Source organism: Cheilinus undulatus, linkage group 6, assembly GCF_018320785.1.
Source record: "Cheilinus undulatus linkage group 6, ASM1832078v1, whole genome shotgun sequence".
NCBI classification, from domain to species: domain Eukaryota; kingdom Metazoa; phylum Chordata; class Actinopteri; order Labriformes; family Labridae; genus Cheilinus; species Cheilinus undulatus.
Genome location: NC_054870.1, coordinates 41333937 through 41356529, shown reverse-complemented (window position 1 = coordinate 41356529; position 22593 = coordinate 41333937). Strand labels below are relative to the sequence as shown.

General features: G+C 38.1%; 1 protein-coding gene across 2 annotated transcripts in view; it reads right to left on the bottom strand.

The window, feature by feature from the left end:
• psme4a (proteasome activator subunit 4a) overlaps positions 1 to 20496 on the bottom strand; it is a 47167-nt gene extending 26671 nt beyond the window's left edge. Inside the window, exons 1-10 of one of the 2 annotated variants that reach the window (XM_041789135.1) lie at positions 19856 to 20496; positions 16732 to 16872; positions 16349 to 16465; positions 12991 to 13047; positions 11485 to 11529; positions 8545 to 8694; positions 5964 to 6027; positions 5807 to 5881; positions 4553 to 4675; positions 4372 to 4464 (exon numbers count right to left, since the gene is read on the bottom strand). In XM_041789135.1, the coding sequence (XP_041645069.1) occupies positions 4372 to 4464; positions 4553 to 4675; positions 5807 to 5881; positions 5964 to 6027; positions 8545 to 8694; positions 11485 to 11529; positions 12991 to 13047; positions 16349 to 16465; positions 16732 to 16872; positions 19856 to 20052 (1062 nt within the window). In that variant the 5' untranslated portion in view covers positions 20053 to 20496. The remainder of the gene's footprint in view (positions 1 to 4371; positions 4465 to 4552; positions 4676 to 5806; positions 5882 to 5963; positions 6028 to 8544; positions 8695 to 11484; positions 11530 to 12990; positions 13048 to 16348; positions 16466 to 16731; positions 16873 to 19855) is intronic. The other variant, XM_041789136.1, reaches the window with a different exon arrangement.
• Between the last annotated feature and the right edge of the window lie 2097 nt (positions 20497 to 22593).

The following is a 22593-nucleotide window of genomic DNA, read 5'->3' as shown; positions in this document are numbered from 1 at the left end:
GTGAAACATCTGTACTATGATACCTGATGCACACAACGTATTAGGTTATCTGTTTTATAGCTTATTCACACTGCCATTTCAAGGTGTGATATTTACACCCCCGAGATGTTTCTTTCACCTTCAATATGAATGTCATGGAGGGGTAGAGAGCAGCTGCAGTGACCCTCCCCTCTGAGTCAGGTTGGAGGTAGTATCAGAGAAATTACATGCAAAACCAGGAGTGGGAGAGAACAGTACTGTGTGTATATCTGGAGCTCCCGCTGCAATGTGAATTAATAGGTGGGGACACCAATACTATGCTGTGGCAAAATAGGTATAGACGTATTAAGGAGTAATGATGCAGCTTATTTATGGCAACATTGCAGAAATTCATGGTGCAAACACAGCATTTGACAGACGGGACAACAAATTCATGGAACTAAAACAATCACCTAAAAGATAAAAGGCCATTCTTGGTGGAAACCAGAAGATAATTTTATGACTCAAAGTAACGAATGAAAATTTTTCAAAGTGAGAGGGCAGCTAACAGAGGGAGGGAAAGCACTTCCATGGCCGTCTGGTAAATGATTTCATTTGTTTATTAAATTAAAGCTGCACAATAGGAGAAAAATACTTCACAATCACAATGAAATAAGACTTTGCCATGGTTTAGCATTAAACTCTAACCTTACCCATGTTCCCTCAGCTGATGTCCATCCAGGCTTGCTTATTGTGACGGGAAATCTGTCTCTTCTAAAAGATCCAGTTCATTTGGCTTAGCTCAGAAGAGCTAGTTGTTTGGCTCCCAAACAGCTAATTTCCTACAAGTTTGGCTTTTTAAATGTGGATTAAATTACGACAAAGGATGGAGGAAAGAAAACTGGCGCTCAAACGGGACCTTGCTACAGTAGCTCACATTAAACAGCTGTTTTGTAGAACAGGCTTGTTCGTGAATGGCACATCATTACCCAGTCGCTCTCCCCACAAGGTTTATTCCGTTTATAGTTTCAATAATGGCATTTTTGTGACAAAATTAGGATTTTTTATATGTTAAACTGGCTCAGCTTGCCTCTCAAAGACTTCTCAAGATTTTTTTCTCCCATCCTCCAAATAGACCACGTTAGATACTACAAGGTCTAAAAGAGTAATTTGGGATAATGATTGCCTCCACACCAGGTAAATAATTTAAACTGTGGAAAAACCCCACTTTTTTGTAAAATATAGGGATATACGCAATGTATGTAGAAATTTTCAGAATATAAATGCAGCATACAGATCCATTTAGAGCTGCAAAGTACCATCTCTACTCCATTCCCATTCATTCCTAACAGCTGTCCCCCACCTCCTGACCCCCATGGAGCATTTGGGATCACGTGATTGCAAACAACTTATTAATCCAAACCTGGATCATATTGCTCAATATTGCAAAAACAATATGAAGTATTTTGTTTTATGAGTGCAATATGTTTTTGCATGAGTCCTAAATTCTTCTGAATCCAAAATAAATCCAAAATGCTTTTATTTTCATTGACAACTAATCCTCAGGTAGCTGGTAGCTCAGGATGTATTGCTTGTTAAAAATAAGAAAAATCCTTTCTATCGTGACAAATTCAGGTTTTTGCGAAGTGCTTATTGAAAATGCTCTTATCACCATAAAATTAAAAATATGATTATCTGTGCAGCCCTAATTCTATCTTTCATAATAGTGCGTTACAGTAGAAGTTGTCAGAAGGTGTCGAGCTAGTTCATTCTCCAAAATCACTCAGAGTAACACAGTGAAATCTACATGATGACCAGCTGTTTGAAAGCACAGGAAACAAGCCAAATCCTAGAAATCTTAAAAAAGTCATATTTGATTTCCTTGAAGCTTACTACAGCACTTTCAAACAAAACAGCTGACTTGTTATGAAACAGAGAGTCAACATGCCTAGCTTCTGTGTTTGCACCTCATCCTGCTTCTTCAAACATGAACATGAACAGACCTTTATCTACTTTGGGTAATACACAACTATTGACCAAGTTTTACAACTAGGATTTAATCAGACTATGAACTATGAGCATGAGTAATAATTTCCACATTTTATGCTGCGATGACTCAGCTAACACTTTGAAAAGATACAGCTATTCTTGGTTACCCATGATGCCATGTGACTTGATGTCAGTAGTACATCCTGACTCTAAGTTGAATGGAAAACATGGTTTACACATAATGACACTACAGCTATTTGAATGAACCTCTCACATGCATCCAAGCAACAGCCTAGAGTACAAACAAACTCATCCCACTGCCAAAACCAGGTATGTGTATGAGGACACGCTGCTGCTTTTTATCCAGTCAAAGAGGGTCCTCAAAAACAGAAAGGCATGCATGGCCCCGTGCCCGGTGTCCTTTAATAGCATCTCAACCGTCTCACTCACATGTCCCCTTGTTATTTCTGAAGTCAGTGCTGATGTAAGCCCAGACAGCCAACGAGATTCAGGAAGTTTCCTAGAAAAATGATGACGAGCGAACACGCACTCTGTTATTGTAAATATTGTTGGCATGTGGCACACTATGCTGTGTGGACATGGTGCTGGATTTATCACTGGAACAAGCTGGAAAGGCGAGCTACTAAAATTAGCTTGGAGGGAGTTGAACCTCCATGACTCATGATTCCTGTAGAGTTCAATACATGACATTATTCTCCATCTGAAATGCATAGTAATGCTTTTATTAACCTATCAATTTACAGATCAATTTCCAACACAAACTGCAAACTTTTAATATACCCGAAAGTTGTGTCTTATTAAAGATTGATACTTTCATCCTTTTTTCAATCAGTAGGAAGACAAAACACCAATAGTCAGTAATTCAAAGGCCCAAAAATCAAATGTTTTCTGCTGAACTACTTTTATAAGCAACATAAACATTACAGATATTTCCCCTACAGATGCTACAGTGTTTTCGTCTGTTCTGCACATTAAGTATTAGTATTCAGTGGGTAGACTTTCATAACAAAAACAGGATGTTTTGTACCCTCGATCCAATCAATAGTTGAACTTCATTTAAATTAAACTTGAATGACAACAGTGGGGTTGTTCGCTCAAAAAGCTGTCAGGTCTGATCAAAACACATCAGCAGGGCTCTGATGAACTGAAGGTTTAAAGCATTAAACACTTCATAAATAATGATTTACTTGTCAAACTTTCGCTGTGAATTAGTTTAATTCAGCTATGAAAATGTCATGCTATGCATAAAAATGAAGAGTTAAACTAGTCTTTCAGGGGCTTAAAGAAAATTCTAATTTTTAATATTTATTAGAAAGGTAGAAGCTTGTCTTGATGGAAAAAATAGCATAACAAGCTTTTTTGAGCATATTCATAGCCTCATTATTTCTTACTAAAATAAAAACTGACTTAGAGCCAACCAGCTGTGCACCTGCCTTTAATCATAGGCTTTAATTCCTGTGATCACAGCACAATAACTATTTAGAACCCAATAACCAATAAAATGACCTCGGACATAATTGTTTTTGTCTTCCTTTATACTTATAACTAGTAACAGGACCACCTGTTCCAGCCAGCACTGTGTTATTTAGAAGCATTAATACATATCAGACAACATGCATGGTTCATTAACAGAGGTGCAGTGAAAAAATGTCTGCAGCGGGGGACTTTAAGCTAGGAGACATCACTGTCTGCATCCTCTGCTCTCCCTCAGCAATAATGTGTACAGTTTAATGACATGATAAAGGGACTTAATACTTGTATTTACAGGCAGCAGGAGTAGGCTGTGTTGGGGGTCAGGGCAGCAATATTCCAGCGCCACTTTGGTGTGAAAATTAAACATCCTACACCTTTGTCGTGAGCTAAAGATGTGTTGTTTTTAAGTTATTTAGGGCGTAACCTGGTGAAAAATGACAAAAACTGCTGTGTTTGTGATTTTGTCCCTCTCTCCCTGGACTGCCCAGCGCTGCAGGCTCCTCTCACTCTCCTGCCAGCAGTCTTTCTCATCCCTCACATTCACTCAGCTGTGTGCTCCCGCAATTTCTGGTCGGATGAGAGCTTATCGACCAACCAATCAGCCAAGCAACTGGAATGTGTCAGCCCTAGTGTTGAGAGTTTATCCTCAAGCAATCGGACAACTAAGTGTTATCCAACCTTTTCTTATTCCATGTAAGAATGTATTTTATCTAATGCCACTTAATCTTTGAGCATGATCACCATAAATCAAGTTTCTCTGATTGTGGCAAGGCCAACATTTTGCTCATAGTAAAAGTTCAACCAACTGTGCAGGCCTACTGAACAGTCATAATGAAATTTGAACTGTTTAACACTGCACTTATAATAGACAGTCTCCCGAAGCCTTTGTTTAACCCTACAGACATCCAAAAGAGGAAAGAAGACACTCACCAACCAGCGGCCATGGTTTGACGGGTGGAAAAAGGATGTAATGCTGTTGAAAAGGCCACTGAGCTGTGCTTGAGCTTGCTTGCTGGGTCCCCCCTAAAATGTACACAGTAGAAGTCATAATGATGATGATTCTTATGATTATTATGGCAGGAAACATTTGATTTATGTATCATCATCTTACCAGGAGTGATGACACCCACAGTACCACATGGCTGATGTCATAGGCGTTAGTGACATATCGTGGCACCATCATCTGACTGGTCCCCACAGGGAGATTCAGACTCCTCAAAATTCTAGTGAAGATCTAAAACAAAAAGGAAATAATTACTAGATGGTATTTAAATATTGCCAATTAAAGGCAGGGTATTTACGCCTCTGTTTTGCCACACTTGCAGATGGGTGATGAATGCATGGAGGCCGGATGATGAGGCAAAGTGTCACAGGGCTTGGGTCTACAACCTCATCTTCGATTACTATAAAGCCTAAGATATCTCATACCTGCAGAACAACGCAAATTTAGCCAAATATGTAAAAGATTTCCTGGATAAGTAAAAGACTGCCTAAGAGGAAAAAAAAACACTAAGCAGTCAGATCATGTTCAGTCAGCTAGAGCAGGGTTCACACAAGTTAACTGTCATGATTTTGGGTCAGATTTCCTCCTACCGACCAAAGGCAGCAAAGACCAAAATATTTGATGGTTTGAAAGGTTAGCTCACCAGATATTCCTGTGGTGTAAGAGAAGAAAGAATCAACTAGTTGCATGCAGCCTTTATAGATCTATGTTGAGCTCTTACTTCAAACAAAACGTCCATCACAAGTTACTATAGCTGTACATAGCTGTACACTCTGGTGCAAAGTGAATCATTGTTGCTGCCCTTAAAGACAAAAATAAACCTGAAGTCCCCTCACTAATCTTTTTCTGGAATGTCCCTGTTTGTTCATCAGTAACACCTACTGCTGCTGTCAGAAATCATGGATCAAAACAGTCGTCCAAGCATGATGCAAGTCAGTTCCTAACATAAAGAGACAGGCCAAGACCAAGAGCAGCATCAACAAGGAAACCTGAGAGTTTGTTTCTCTGACAAGCAGCAGAGGCGGTGATGAAACACACACCATGAGCCAAAAACACAAGAGGTCAGCACCCACGAGGGCGTGTGCCACAAACCAAGTTCTAAACTGGGTGCTGGCTAGTAGAAAGAAGAAAAAGTGGGGTGCGCCGGTAGTCGGGTGGTTAAGGCGCGCACTATATACGCGGGCAGCCCGGGTTCGAATCTGGCCTGAGGTCCTTTGCTGCATGTCTCTCCCCCACTCTTGCCCCTGTTTCTGAGTCTACCCACTGTCCTCCTCTATCCAAATAAAGGCCCAAAAAGGCCCAAAAACATATCTTTAAAAAAAAAAAAAAAGAAGAAAGAAGAAAGAAGAAAAAGTGACAAACCTTTGGGATGTAAGGGTCCCAGTCAATGTAGCCGATGTTGTCATTGGCTAAACGAGCGAACAGGTTGACCAGGTGCTGCAGAGAAGGAGGATATGTTACACCAGGACAAAACAAATGCTGACACTGAGACATTTTCTAAGCAAATTCATTCACTCACCACTTCCCAGCTTGGAAGGTTTTGTACTGACACCCATAAGCTAATCAACTCATTGAGCCACAACCTGTCAGAGAAAGAGAATGACAAAAAACATGTCATGAATTTTAAACATCAATAGGATTTTAGTAAAATTTGATATGAATTTTTGTAGTGGAGGGAATGATCATTTTAATGTAAATCTCATTTTGATTAAGAAAAACATATACAAATAAGGATAGTAGTTATTTTTCCAAAATATATTAGAAAAATAGACACTTGAAGTTTTGCATGTTTGATGATTTTTCATATTACAAAAAAACTGTATTAACTGGTGTTTTTACACAACTTCACAAAACAATTATGCACCTTGTGTGATTCCATATTGCAATTACATCTAAATTTTGATTCACTGCTCAGCTAATTTTGCAGTTAAAAACTGCAGCTGGTATTTTTCAAATCATATTCAACTTTTTCAAAGTTTCACTCCTGAACACACCTGTCCCATCATAACGCTCTCTGTTGCCTGATGTAGACGAGTTTTGAGGTAGGCAGAAGAGCAAAAACATCCTCCTCTCGATAACACTGATGTTCTTCTCCTTTCCATATAAATATCTGTCGCTAGCCAGTTCTAAGTCTTTTAATCTGATATAATGGAGCCTGGTGATAGCGGGACACAGGCAGAAGCCCAACACATGTCCATGCAAACCAAATGTGCTATGCGCCCAGCTGGAGCTGTTTTCAAGAAAACAGGACTTCAGTCCAGTGATACATTTAACAACAAAGTCTCCAATCCCGCCTGTCTTTTAGCATTTGAGAGTGGAGGCCGTCTCCTCTTTGGCATGGTGGTGGAGTGAGCGTATGTGTTACACAGGGAAAATGATGTAATGGGGGACAGGGAGGGGGGCAAACTGAAGCAAAAGATGCAACATTTTTTTTCATTTTCATGACAAACTGTAGAAATTTAGGATTTTTTCATGGCATGAGTTTCAAACCAGTACACCCATGAAGTCTTCTGAGAGGTATCAAGGACAATTGGAGTGACAGTGTGAAGTGCAAATCAACACAGATGGACAGACAGAAAGACACAATGCCAATTATGGTAGTAAAATGAATGAAAAGCTGGGCCCCTCTCCCAGCTATCTTGGCTGAAAAGAGGGACCAGCACATTGGATGACACACTGAAATAAATTCGCACTGGCCTCCTACCTGTGCTAAAAGTACTGTTTGGCACAGACCAGAGGAGTGAGAGGCAGAAACCTCATTTTATCTTCCACACTAATGTATCTCAGTTTCCCAGAAACTGCAGACTTTCGCAGTACAGATGTTTTTAGATTGTGCATAATTTGTTAGAAAATTGGGTCACTCCTGATGTGAACAGAAAAGTTAACCTCAGATGTATTGGCATTTTTGTGTCACCTATTTGCATCGCCCTTATTGTGCAAAGGCCTTTAGACCGAATTTTAAATGGGTGTCAAAATAAACACTGGATTGTAAGACACATAAAACTTAACTTTAGCAACTCAATGAGACATCATGTAAACTTGAAACGTGTGAGACTGAATGGTCTGTCACTGCTTTCTCTCTGGGGTTAAACCCAATTAATCAATCAATTAACCAATTTATTTGTATACTGCTAATTCATAACCAATCTCAGTGTTAAGAAAAACATTACAAAGACAGCAGGTCTAGACTGTATTGTGTGAAAAATATGACGGATGATCTCAATCTTTTTCAAGCTTTTGAACTTTTCAGTACTATCAGTGATGAAAATAAACTGAAATTGTATCATTTCAAACACACATTGAAACATAGCTATACTGTGGTCAACTTTATTCATAAATAAACCAGCATATAGGTTTTTATAGGCCTTTTTTTCTTATTTTTTGGGTTGGAAAAGTCCGATAAAACATCCAAGAGTCTTAGCACGAATATCTTTGTCATTTTGGATTAATTTTGGGGGAAAACAGAAGAGTTTTAATAAATCAGTGGACAATAAATTAACAAAAAGTTTGAGGTAGAACAGGGTAAAACTCGATTTGTTGTCCTTCTGTACTAGAAGGATAGACAGTGATCATGCCTTGTGGCATCAGCTCAGCACTGTAACATTATTAAGGCATTAGTTAGGTGGTGACATTTAAGGGAAGTCTCTGCCAGCATTACATCACTCACTTCGTCTCCACACTGGTGTAGTGAGATGAGAAAGACACAGACAAGGTGGAAGTAAATACAAATAGTGTGTTCATTTTTACAAGCAATACAAATACTCAGAAGAGAACAGGACACAGTATGTGTATTTCTGCTTTTATGTGAGGAAATAGAAAACTGGAACTGGGACCTGGTTCTTTTTCAAAGCCCTGCTTTAGATTCTCGCTATGGAAAACACCCCCTCACATTTTTCACAAAGGCATCTCTGTGAGGCTGGCATCATGACGTCTATGTCGGGATCCTCTGCCTTTATATACAACCGACACAGCCCTGCTTGTGATTCATTCATCTTTTCTCCTACGGACCGGATCTCAAGGCTGAATCGCTAAACTGCCTCCAGACTGGAGCGGTATCTTAGGCCACAACCATACGTGGGAGAGGATGAGAAGTTTCTTACTTGAAGCCTTTATGGTGCAGCTCTGGAGGCAGCGTCGTGGGCAGAAAGAGCTCAAAGTAGCTGATTGCTCTCTGCATGGTGACATCAAAGGGACAAAGGAGCGGCCTCCACTCGTCCAACATCTCCTGAGTTGCACTCTCAGAAAAGTATCTGTATGGAGAGAGACAGACAGCAATTGGATCATTTTTTCTTGTACATTTAAGCCAATCACCGCTGATGATGAGAATGTTATTATTATCATTTGTCAGCTTATGACAAGGTATAAATGTCCTCTGAACCTGCAGAGCAGCTTAAAGAGCACGACAAAAACGACAAGCCTCTTAGGTCTCTTACATATCACATCCTCACACAGCTGAACCCATTCAACTTCCTCCTGAAGGCTGACAACTAGACATAACTGAGTGACTATTAGAAAACCAAGGTCTATTCATACCAAGCGGTCAGTCCTTGTAAAATTGCTTAAAACCATCATTAGCTCATTTTTTAATCAGTGGGTCATACGCAAACACATCAGATCAATCTGTATCTTAGTGTTATGCTCATAAAGCATAGACAGCTATTTAAAAAGACTGGACAATACCTCTCAAGTTTTAAAGATATATCAATGTATTTTCAAATAAAGTATAGTGTAAGACAATAAAGTTTATACTGACATAGCTGATGTTGGTAATACTGTATCCCTGGGTATTCAAAATTAGCCACGGTATCGCTTTAATCACCATTATGAAGATGGAGTTGTGTAATGCGCACATGTTAATAATAAATGCCTTAGGGGTGCATGTCTGTTTCCAGCAGAAGCACCAGTGCCTGTGAGCGAAGATGCTATAAAAGCTATGACAGATCTCCTGTAAATTTTGTAGGCATAATTTGTCAAACAATGAACCTCTAAGAGAAAGGAGCCGTTATTTAGACACGCTCATACTTGAGCGTCATGGGATGGCACCACGCTATGGAGCCATGCTTTCATCTTCTCTAAAGTCAAACTGTAAAGCAGCACTTCTGGTTGTAGTGTGATCCCAGGCAGCATAAGTTTTAAGCGCTTTAATTCTTCTTTCTGGAGGTGAGTCGGTGACTGTGTTTACATGGTATTTGAGTGCCACGGTTTCTGTTTGTGCATGTATACGTTTTCAGAACCCGAGATATGAAATCTGAGAGAAAGCATGCCAGGTATATGCTATATCCCATTTTTGACCACAGTAGACTATCTGTTGAGGCACAAATTTGATTAAAATTTTCATTTAGATTCAGATATTTTAAAATATTCTGAATGTGTGGTGGAGGGGCAGCTGACTGCTGACGGCAGTGATGTGTCTAAACGTGCTCATATTTAGATAAACAGTCCTGAACAGTTTAATTTTTCAGGCATTAATAAACTGTGACCATAGTTACTTTACTGCATAGTTTACACTACGAGTTACCAGAAGTTCAGAGATCTGTGAGCTGAAGATGGACAGACCGCACTTGGTAAGCATCCTATTAAGTCTGTCCTGAAATGTGGACACAGTTACTCTTTGGTGTACTTTCAAAATTAAAGCTCAATCTCTTCAAGGCCCACTTTGAGCTACCCACGCTTTCACATAATGCCTTTATACTTTAGTTATTTCTGGGACTGTTATTTATGAAATAATAACATTTAATTTTGTAACATTACGACACATGAAGCAAATACTCGGAATTACTTTACGAGTAAACCACTGGGCGGAGTGACACAGTGCACGCCTGTGGCAGTGCCGTAGTTACTTGGTAGCTCCGGCTTTGCATTTAGTTTTAAAACATCTCCGTCTCGCAAGGTTCCATTATTATTTCATAGCATGGTGAATGTGCAGGTCACAACTTGTCCACAAGAGCGTTTTGGAGTTGTTGGATAGTGTATTTGATGAGTTTGATGAGGGAAAGCCAAAAATACGGTGTGTCTCCATAGCGTTAGCTGCGCAGCTGGTATATCAGTCCCCCCAGATCTAGAAACAGCTTGCACCGACAACTAAAGGAAACAAACCTATGACTAAGACTATAGGAATTATGGCAATGGGCAAATTTGCCAAAATGCTGAAGTATCCCTTTAAACTAGAATCATGTAAAAAGTGATAATTGTAATATTTTAATAAAGATTTCCCTGTAACATTTGTAATATGTGTTATATCTTTACAGGGAAAAAGTCAAGATGTTGTATTTCCATTCAGTTTATAATATAGAGATATGATATCTCATCCATATTCCCCAGCTCTGATACTTAAATGTTTATACTGGATAATAATGCATCACTAATGACACTATTCCAAGACACACACGCAGTACATTTTAGGGGCTAGTGTAAATCCTGGGGTTCCCACAGGGGAATTCTCATGCATCATTACATGCTCGTGTAAACCCAACAGGTTGTTTCAGGTCACCTGGCCTCTCTCAGCACTTCCAAATCCACAGGACACCTTGTAAAAACTGATACTTCCAACAAAGGCTCCTTTCCTCTTACCCTCAGCTGATCCAGAGAGTCTCAGCGGCTGCCCACGAGTCACTCTCCCTTCTCACCGTAACAGGAATCTCTCTCACACAAGATAAAATTAGATGAGATAATAGGATTATCTGGCTAAGTGCAAACAGAGCAACGAATCCTGGTGCTCTCCTAAGATATCTACACAGCCACAACACAAGGGTGAGCAAAATCAGGGACCTGCTTGTGGCAGCAAAGCTGCAAAGTGGTGAAGCAATTAAGTGAAGCCTTATAAGCAACACCATAATTCATTATCCTCTACAGAACCAATTATATAAACAGCATTTAGTGGTTCCTCTCAAATCAGTTGAACTTTGCATACCAGTAAAATTCTGATATACCCCCCTACCTACTATCAAATCTTTAATCAATTGCTTTTAATACAATCAACTGAATCTCAGACTATAATACCTCTATTAATAGACACATTAATGAGATTGAAATGTACTTACGGTCTGCAGCTTTTCACAAGGGTTTTCAGCACACTCTCCACAGAGCTGTAACAGAATACAAGAGGAATGTCATGGCATGTCGAAACAGCAACTGAAAAACTGATGTTAGGGTTAAACTATCTTCACACCAATGCAACTTCACTTTGATTGCATGCAAACAGAAAGTTTTTGTACGTGTTATAGGTGTATGACCAAAAATCTGACCTGCTGACATGTTGGGAAAAAAAGATGTAAAACTCTACTACTGGGCTATAAGGAATGGTTTATTTCCTAGATGAACTGAAGTGCATGGACAGATGCCCATGTTCAATCATCTCATTCCTTTGTATACATCACAGCTTTACCTGGTTGTTAGAGCTGGCTCTGGATTACGGACTAATAATAAAACGCCTCACACATCTCAAACTCTTGACATGATTATGTTCACATATAGACTGCACACCCAGGTCACATAACAGTGCTGAAAGCCCAGGACCAATATATCCTCAGCTTTTGAGCTCCCCACTCACAATCCCACCGATCTGCTGACATGCAAGCTCAAGCCATGCCTGGTTAGAAAAGCCCTGCCAATCCCACTCAACAACTGGTTATTTACACCCACGACATCCAAGTCCACTTGTAGAAAGGCATACTCCAAGTGTAATACTCTAACAATAAAGGGATATTTGGGGACCCTCTGCAAGGCAAACAGCATCTAGTTAAACAGGGAGGGTCTACAAATGGTTAGCACTGTGAGCAAACAACCCACATGTCACAGGCTGGGGTCAGACTCATGCTCTGCATGTCCAAGATCAACAAGAAGTAGTCAAGCCAAGTTTCCCATTACAAAGTGCCCGAACACTCATGGAGAAGGGGGAACCCCACACTAAACTACATGACCTTTGGATTGGAGTTCAAAGCCTGCACGTTTACCACAACACAAACCAGGAGGGGAGAAAACGTGACAAGAGTGTGTGCGTCACTGTTCCTCTTAAAAATGCAGAATAGCAGTGCATGTGGGGCTGACTTTAAACCAAGCAAAGAAAGGGGATTTTTGACACCAGAGAGTCCCTGGAATATTGGCACAAATAGAAAATGAACGTTGTGTATTACCACTACTGAGCTTATAGAGGAACATATGGTATGCATTACATAACATAAAATCTCTAACTGCATTAGTCATACAATGATTCTTATCATTATGGTAAAATATCACTGCCACATAATCCGCTACAGATGAAATACCAGGAAGCAAAAAAGACAGATTATGAAAAAAAATATATATTAAAGAAACATTGCTTGTAAACACTCTGTTATTGTTGAAATGGGGGAAAGGAAAGGGGTAGAACACCTTTTAGCTGCAGTGCGACAGTCTCCAATATGGGTGAAATGTTAACATTGATGAAGTCTTGAATTTTCTTCTGTCACAAGCTGCACATGGGGTGTTTTTGTTTTCACATGCAATGTAAAAAGGTGCCTCAAAAGACGATTTCAAAAATAAAACACAAAGAGAAGTATTGTCCTTACCACCTCTGAACCAATTTTAGCATTATGAGTTTAGAGGATGAACGAGGCCGTGGAGAACTGAATGTGAAAGGAGACAAAGGCATAAAGAACACATTCAGCACATAAAAGTGCCAATCTCTCTAAATATGAACATACTATGCATCAACTTGTACAATTTATTAAGTGATCAGTGTATTATGTTTGCATATATTAGTATAGTTTTGAAAGAGGTGAGCTGGTAATCAGCCAAAGCAGCTTGTTTTCATCAGCTGTGACGTAAAGGTGATGTGCTACTAGCAAGGCATTTCTGTGGTAAACACACAATGTTCCCATGGCACCATAAAAGAGCACCTCGCACTGCTTGCTAAGAACTTCATAGGGAAATTCTAGGAGTTTAAAGGATGAGTATCGTTACATGGTACTGGTACCAACACATCCGATGCCTACCAGACCAAAATACAAAGCAGATTTTGATGTTCCATTTTAGGTATCCCACTACCCCAACACAACCCCTGCCACTCAAAATCAAAGAAACAAAATTAGGTTATGGAATTTGTGCGATTCACTGTGTATACGCTTGCTTTATTTCAGCAGAGCATGAACATCTTTCAATCACTTTGTGCTTTGCCCTTCTATCCTACCCCTGTCACACAGACTAACACTACTTTGTTTGTCTCTGCTCCAATGCTAGTATATGAGCCTGTCTTGAGCCTTTGACATAAAAAAAAATCTTATCCTATGTTCAAATGGTATCATCTTCAAGATATTTCTTTGAATCATTTATGATACCGAAATAGCTTTTGGTCACTTGCCAACTTTTGGCACACTTTTTTCTCTTCTTCAAAAATTTTTTGACCAGCACCATTTAAAAAGTCTCAGTATTGGAAAAACTCAATCAATACCCAACCCTAGTTTAAAGGGGATAGTAGACGTAAAAGTACACAGTTAGGAGGGATAACTGACATAAAAATGTCCCCCTTGGCCTCAAACAAGAGGTCCAGTAATATCATTTGTTTTCATTCAAACAAGTGAAACCCTAGGTACTACCTTTAAAGTAAATCAGGCTCAAGGCTTCACTTCTTTAGGGAAATTTTTTCCTGTAATAACATGAATAATCAGATTTGCATTGCATTGCATTAAAGTTGTCAAATCTCAGAAACAACAACAACAATTAGAATCTTAAAACATTCAGTTAGGCATTTTATGTAATTACTGGTGTGTAATTTAGAGAGACTTGCAACTAGCCAACAAAACAGGTAAGAGCAGTCACCTTTGCTAGTTAAAACTAGGACCAGTGGTATAATATCTTTACATGTTGGCCCTTAGTATTGGTCAAACTATTTGCTGAAACTGCAATCCCAGCCACTTGCCAACAGTCTGAGCAGCCATAGACGGGCTGTAGCTCCTGTTAATGAGCCTTCTCCTTTGGCTCTACTGCACATATGTCAACAAGCAGAGTAACAAATTTGGCATCTCAAAACAAAAGCACATCTGGCAATATAAGCTGCCACCAGGCGGAGCGATGCATAACCACATTCAGCACAGTTAGCATTTACCTGCAAGGAGGACTGAGGTTGGCATTGCAAACAAATATTAGCTAGGCTTACAAAACCAATATAATGTTGTTTTTCCTGCAAGCAATCTGAAATAAAGTGGGCTCAAGTTTGATTGAGTTACCATTTAAACAAGCTGGTTAGTCTCAATTACAATTTTCATTTAACTAAATAAAAAATTTGCTTGGAACATCACAAAGATAAATTACATGACAAATGGAGCTCAAAACACAAAAGAGAACCTATCCCAAATGATATGGAATCATGATTCTGAAATGATCAGCAATGTACTGGTTAACAGAGTAAGCCAAAAAAATCCATGTTTATGCTCAGTTTAAATACTGAAGTTTTCTTTGTCACTATTAAACATCATTTTCACAGTAAAGTCTGGCACACACCACAAGATAATAATGCCAATTTTCAGCACGATTCCCCCATTCTGCCTAAAGTCACTGTAAGCCTGATTATCAGATGGTTCTCAAGATTATCTTAACGAACACCCTCAAGATTTTCTTGTGCTCTTGCACTCTGCTCATTTGATTATCAAAGTTGCTCTAAATTTAAATTATACATTCTAAACTGCTCATTATTTATCATCAAAAATCCTCTTGTGTAAGGCGAAGACCGAGGACAGCTGAGTAGACACAAGGAGTATTGTTATGTGCAACAGAACAACAGCCGATCGGGAAGAAAGCTGACTGAAGGAGGAAGCACAACAGACACAGCCATGGTAATGATTGTAAATGCGAGGGGTAAAGTTAGATGGACCTCAGAAATGGAGGGCCAACCTGATGTTTTTTGGCAACAACATGAATGTTTAGATAATGTGTCCTGTAAAACATATCACAATCAAACAGACGAGGCAGGGAGACGGTCTGAAATTGCTGCTGCAATGTATGTAGCAGGCAGCTAACAGCTAGCCACATTTAGCTTGTTTACTCTGAAGCTGTGTTTGACTGCAATATTTTGAGTTTTCAGAGTACAGACTCTGCTAGTGTGTGGTGTGCTGTGTTGGTCATTTCATTGCACACCACACTATAAGAACAAATCTGTCATGATATGTCACCATGTTTAGGGTCGCCCGCATTAAAAAATCAGTTAAAAATCTTTTGGTGCGTGTCAGACTTAACTGAAAAAGCAAATATATGAGTACACCCAGATTTCTGTCAGAGCTTGATGATTGCTAAGGGTACAAAAAAATTAAAGTAAGGAAAAAAGCAGCAATTTTGAGTGAAAAATGCTACAAAAGTAAAGATATACCATACAACCACCAAAATGCATGCAGTTAGAATGCAGCAAATGTGATCTCCTCCTTCAAATCAGCTGATGAAGGCACAAAAAGACAATCACCAATACTGGCAGATATGTACATTTCTGCAGATAAATTGGCTGTACACACATGCAGAATGTATTATACGTTAATGCACTTTAAAGCAGAATTAATGGACCTTCAATCCTTAAACTTTTCAGTATGTTCCTGGAACTAGAGTTTTACGTCTGAACTTCAACTAGCTTGCATTTTTTATTTCAGAAGAATTTGGGGGTGTTTGTTTTGTTTTAATTCAAGTAGTCATGTTCACCTCTGGATACCATCCTACAAACCACTGTTTAATTGACAGAATTGGTTTCAATGACAATCCAACTCTAGCACAATAGAAACTTGGTGTTCTTTGTAATAAAAAAAATCATGTATATACATTGGTGCAGGCTAAAATGAGTTTGGAAATATATTGGCAAAAATCCATAAATCCCTAAAAATTCTATCATTAAGTATGTTTGTAAAGCACAAACAACAATTACAGTAACAATAAAACCGAGAAGCATACTTGGGGAACCAGTTGAGACCCAGATGCTCAGTCTTGGAGAAAAGAATCCTGTCATGCAACTCATACAGCGGTCTCCAATTCAGCTCAAGGTCTTCCCTCGACAGTAGTTCCCTTTTCCTGCGAGATGAAATAAGAAATACAGAAAGATGTGAATCAGATTTTTCTATGAATGAATCATAGGGATGCATATGAGTCAGACATACAGAGAGATCAGAATAAACACAAAGACTATGGCTCATCATACAGCCTTCGATTGCACAGTGCAGTGTCAGTATTGAGTTTTAAACATTTGAACAAAAAACACTCAAAAAGATCCTTTGCTGTAAATCTCACAAAGGAAACATTGAGTACACTGGAGCACAACAAAAGGGGCCCATTCTTACTTGAGGAGGTTGATAAGAAGCCGGGCAAGGCCCTGCATCATGCTGATCTCCAGTCGTGGGATCGTCACTAGCTCGTAGAGCAACTTGATGAATAGGACATGGTCTTCTTTGCTGAACTTTCGTCCATACAGTCTCATGTATCTACAAACAGGAAGAACAGATATTAAAAAAAAAACAAAACAAAAAAAAAAAAAAAACTATACAATATTGAGCTGTATAATAGATAATGGGCAGTGAACCTTTAGTACAGCACATTAGGTGCTCATGTTTTATATCACAACAGTCTGAGATCTACAACATATTAATGTACATGAGTTGTTTCTAAAAATCACAGCTAAAGCTAAAACTCAATTAAGCTGTATCAAAACTGACCATCAAAAATGTTTTCATCACTACTAAAATGCCAAAATACCAGTGAACCGAAACTGGGTCAACCTCACAGTAAACTTTCCATCTCTCTGAGCCGGCAGTGACTCACTCTTGGACAGAGCAGTATGCCAGCAATGGGGACTGAAACGGATTAAAGACAGCCCGGCAACCAAGGACAACAAAATGAAACAGCACTCTAGGTAATCCACCATTAATGTTGACAATATTTTCAGTGCAGTGGGATGTGATTCTTACTAAACAACTCTTGGATAAATAAAAAAACACACAGGGTGGAAAATGAGGATGGGTTTTATTGGACACAGGTTTCTTGAAAAAGAATAGCATGCCTTATCTGTTTGACATTAAATCTTCACTTGATAAACAGACTCAACTCTGCTCTATCACAAAAGAGTTTCATATGAAAAGCTGTGTTTTTAAAAAATCCCCTGAAACTAGTTCGCATGAAACTAAATATAAGAGCATAAAAATCAAATTCTGTGACAAGAATTTTGTAATATCTCATGAAAAATCATCTGACTTGCTGCTTCAAAAAGATAATCTAAAAGAAAACAAGCAGCAAAAAAGTTATGACAATGACCTACTGTTGTGCTGCACTGGCCGGGTCAGGTTATGTATCTTACAGTCTATTGCGGCCATTATGAAACACAGACTGTCCCTAATCAGGTACAACGGCTGGTTTGTAGTTTCTAGATAGAAACAGTTAGCCAACATTTAATGACCTCTAAAACAACATCAGGCTATTGAGCAATACAGGCTCTCACCACCCTCACAGATAAGCTACTGCAAGAGAGTTTTATGCAAGTCACTGACCAGAGTGTTCAGTTGCACTAGAGACAGACTGTTAGCCTAGCAAACAGTATGCTAAATGCCGTCCTCGAGCCATATGATGAGGCCTGAGATCCTCAGGCTGGAACATGTCAGCTACTATCATCTTAAATTTGAAAACTAAAACAGTACACCGGGCTCCAGAATAACCAATTTCCTCTTTAAATCATATAACAGGGCGTATTTTCTATTGCAAGACCCCCTCTTAATTATCAGTCAATAAATGGTGCTTTAATGACTTTCTTTGAATAAACCATTGTTTAATGGGGTTCCTTATCCTTTGACTTTCTAAGCATCTGATATATTACTGATTGCAATTATAGGTTATATACTTTGCGATAGAGCTGCTCAATTATGGAAAAAAAAAATCAGGATCTCATAATTATTTTGACTGTTACTGAAATCATTATTATCAAACACGACTACTCATAAAACATTTACTACATGACAGACCAATGAACAGAAGGACTAAAGCAAAGAAAGTGGCAGAAAAATCATGTAATCAGTATTATGTTGTTTTTATGATTGTGGGGAGACAAAATTCTAATAGTAATATTACAATTTCAGTAATTTATAGTAATTCAAGGTTGATTTGTTGCCCACCACAACTAAATTAGATCCAGATCTGCTTTTATTTTAAAAGAAAATAAGGACCTTTAAGAAAGATCAAAGCCTGTAAAAATTTACCCCAGAAAGAGGAACTTTCAAATAGATTATCTTAGTATCAGTAAGCATATGTAGATAGTGGTTCTTACAATAAATAATATTTTAGTGAGCATTAGGCCTGGTTTCGATTTTTCTCTATAGCAAGATCAACAGAAACAATCAATGTAAGCAACACTGATGTACCTTTATCTCTATAGAATATCATATATTCAGCCTGTCAAGATTAATCCCATAAACCAAAATAAATTAAGGTCCACAATTAGTGCACTAATTTAAAAAGAATCATATGTATTTCTCTTTCAACACAACGTATTTAAGCCAACTCAGCATCTCCCTGTAGCCAAAGTGATGTAAATAGGTCCACCACTGCTCCTTAATGTCTCATTTCAGTTTAAAAAACTCAGAGACCTCAGTGGACAAGTCAGAAGAGTTTTCAAACACTGACTTTTTACCTCTCCCCTTATTTTCTTTTCAATCCATAACAAGTTTCTTGTTTCATTACCAAGAACATGTTTAAAAGTCAATTACCATTACTTCAAGGTGGTAGAAGAATCCAAAATTACACACGAAAAGTTTAAAATGTAAAATAGTGCAATTACAAATAGCAATAAATAGGTTGTGCTTAACCACAGAAATTCTAAAATTAATTGTGATTAGAAATTTTATCTTTTGACAGCCCTAATATTAAAATATCTTGAAAACGCGCTTAATTTCCCAGCCCTACCTTGTAGCACAATTTTTATTACTCACTTTGGCAAGTGCTATCAAATTAAACCTAATTACATTTCTATTAAAATGTGGTGGGTTACTAGTTACATACTTCAACCCCTTGAGCTTTCATTTGTTTTCAAATTAAAATGGATTTTAATGTGGATGTGTGTTTTGAACCCATTTGTTTGAGGAAGGACATTTGATGTTATAGAAAGCTGTTTACATAAAGCTCTAAGTGCTTGGCAAAAACATTAACAAAGATCATATCTAACATTTTGCCTTGAGGTGTCCTTTAAATATCACATGAATGTTTTGTCTGCTCTGGTTTGTTAATCAATTAGTTGTAAGTCCATGAAAGTAATTTAATTTAAAGGTGGTTACGGCGTAAGATGTGAAAAGTCCAAGGAGGTTGAAAAACAAGGCGCTGTACAAAGAACAAAATGCAGTCATATCAGCAGAAGAGGGTTAAAGTTGAAAACATTACGATGGGAACGACAAATGTCAGCGGATATTAAAGATTAGTGTCACTTACGTGGAAAGTTTCCTTGTCCAGAACAGCACACCGGGCCATATCTCTCTGAGCTGGACAGCTCGGCACAAGTTTCCTTTAATTTTACTCAAAATATCGTTGGATTCTTCATCTAGCCTATCAGCATACGGCAGAAGTTTGTTGTATACGATATCTTTTTGAGGAACAAATCCCAGTGTGTCAGACTGAGCCTTTTTCATGTTACAGAATCAAAATAGCTAGCCTCGCAATGCTAGCTAATTCAACTCTGTCCGTCGGGTTCCGAGTGCACGTTGTTATGCTACCTGGCTATGTAACGGCTAGTGATTCCCCTAGCTAGCTACCCTCTCAGATGAATTCAAAGGTTGTTATGGCCCACACACTGACCAAGTTATGAGATTCACAAGTTGATGACACGCTAGCTAACGTTAGCCATCTAGCTTAAGTTGTGGTAGATTCCTCCAACCGGAAAAAATAACATTATATTAGCGTCATCGTATAAAAATAATAAGGCTAACGAATAGCACGGGTTTGTTCAGAAAACGCGTTGGCACTCGAGTCACTCTCTTTCAGCTAACGTAATCCTAAAAACCTGCTAGCGCTCTAGCTAAAGTTAGCTCTGTACTACAAAAGCACAGTCATATCCCAAGGACTGTCAACGTCGACTGATTCATCCAACTACGGCACAGCAGACGGCATAACTACACCCAGCTACAAGCAACACAACAGGCGCGTCATTTCCGCTAACTGCTAAGAGAACTTCATTACCCAGCATCCCCCACTCCCCATTCATGCTTTTTATAAATGCTAATCCTTTAGCCACTCAAGCAGGATGACCTGTAATCCAATTAAGAGTTCGTGTCCTCTGATGTCTATTCTACTTCAGCAACTATTCCTTTTACATAAAATAGCCACTCAAAAGTAGCAAGCTTATTCTGCTGGATATTATTGTCCTTAAATATTTTCTACCACAGCGTTGTTGCAATTTATCGTCAATATTCATGACAAAATCTGGTACAAAAAGGCCAGTTAAGTAATCTAACACCTCTGAACGGAGATATTTTTGTTCAGTTAATTAAAACAATCATTTTGAAGTAATGGGTAACCCAATACATGAAAAATATTTGATATGAATAACGATTTTGACAGATTTGTCATTACTTTTGACTTGTATTGTATGGTAAATTTTAGGGCTGTCAAAAGATTCTTTTTTTTAAATCACAATTAATCTCAGGATTTCTGTAGTTAATCACAATTACTCTGACCCTTTAATTGCTTTTTAAAATTCTACTATTTTGCATTTGATTTTTTTGTGTCGTTTTGGCTTTTTTCACTGTCAAAACAGTGAAAACAAAAAATGATGTCATGTTTGAATACAAACCTGCTTGAACAGGTAGATAGAAGATTATACATGAACCTAACCACGGAAAAATTAGTGCACTAATTGTGGATCGTAGTTAATTGCAGTTAAAGCAATTTACCTTAACAGCCCTAGTCTGATGATACACATTTCAAACCAGTGTTAATGAAAGCCTTCCAGAGGACTTGAGAATATCAAGACTTCTAAACACAAGCTAAAAACACATTTATTCAGTCTGGCTTTAACATAGCACTTTATAATTTATGCTCATTTGTATTATCACAATCATTGTTATATATTTTATTTTCCATTCACATTTTTTAAATCCAGGGCTTTTAGGATTTTATTTATCTCTAGTTATGACCATTTTATCTTTTTATGACCGATTTTATAGGCCAGCGCTTCCCAAAGTGTGGGCCGGGGCAGACTGATGGGTCCTGGAGCTACTGCAGGTGGGCCTCAGGAGGCCTCTTTTCACATATAAAAAAACATAAATAAAATTCTGAAAAATAAATTCAAGTTTTAAATGATCATAAAATACACAATTACAATCTAAAATGCCTTTTTATGGTCCAAGAAGTACCAAAACACAGCTAGAAGATTTAAGTTACATATCACCTTTTCAACATTAACTTTTTTGGGATGAACAGGTGTCCTGGCTTAACTGGTGTTAAATTAACCATTACATGTACTAATACTAACACTAATACAGCACTAAAATACTAAGTACTTAAATACTAATAAAGGGTTTACGGAGTCACAATGTACATTTTAAGAAATTAAAACAAAATATAGTTGACTTTGGAATGCCTGTTAAATCCAAATCAATGCTGGTGGCTCACTTTCTGGTGGCATTAATATCTTTCAAAACTAGACATTTGCTTTGAAATTCTCTGTTTATGAAATAAGAATAAGAAGATAAATGTTCCAAGTCTCATGCAGTTGGATGAAGGTTTTGGTGAGCCCCAGAAGATTTCCAGGTCTCAAATTGGGCTGTAGTTCACTAAAGTTTGAGAAAGACTGTTGTATGCTTTAATAACTTGGGATTTTATGTTAATCTTTTATAATGGTTTTATTATATCACAATGTTTCTTGAATTAACAACTATTACTTAATTGATTTGCCTTTTATCTCTGGTTCCTTTAATTTTAGTTTTCCCTCCTTTTAATTGCACATCTTTCGAAATTATTTTCTCAAATTAATTTTGGTGTGCATTAGTCTCTCAACCCTTTTCCATTTTACCTGTTTTTCAATAACTTTTCCTCTCTCTTACAAAGCAGTTTGAACTGCAATTATATTTGTTTGAAAGGTTCTGTATAAATAAAGTTTTAATATTGACTGATTAGTGTGATCAATGAGTACTTTATTTATGAGAATAGCAGTAATTGCATACTGCCACCTT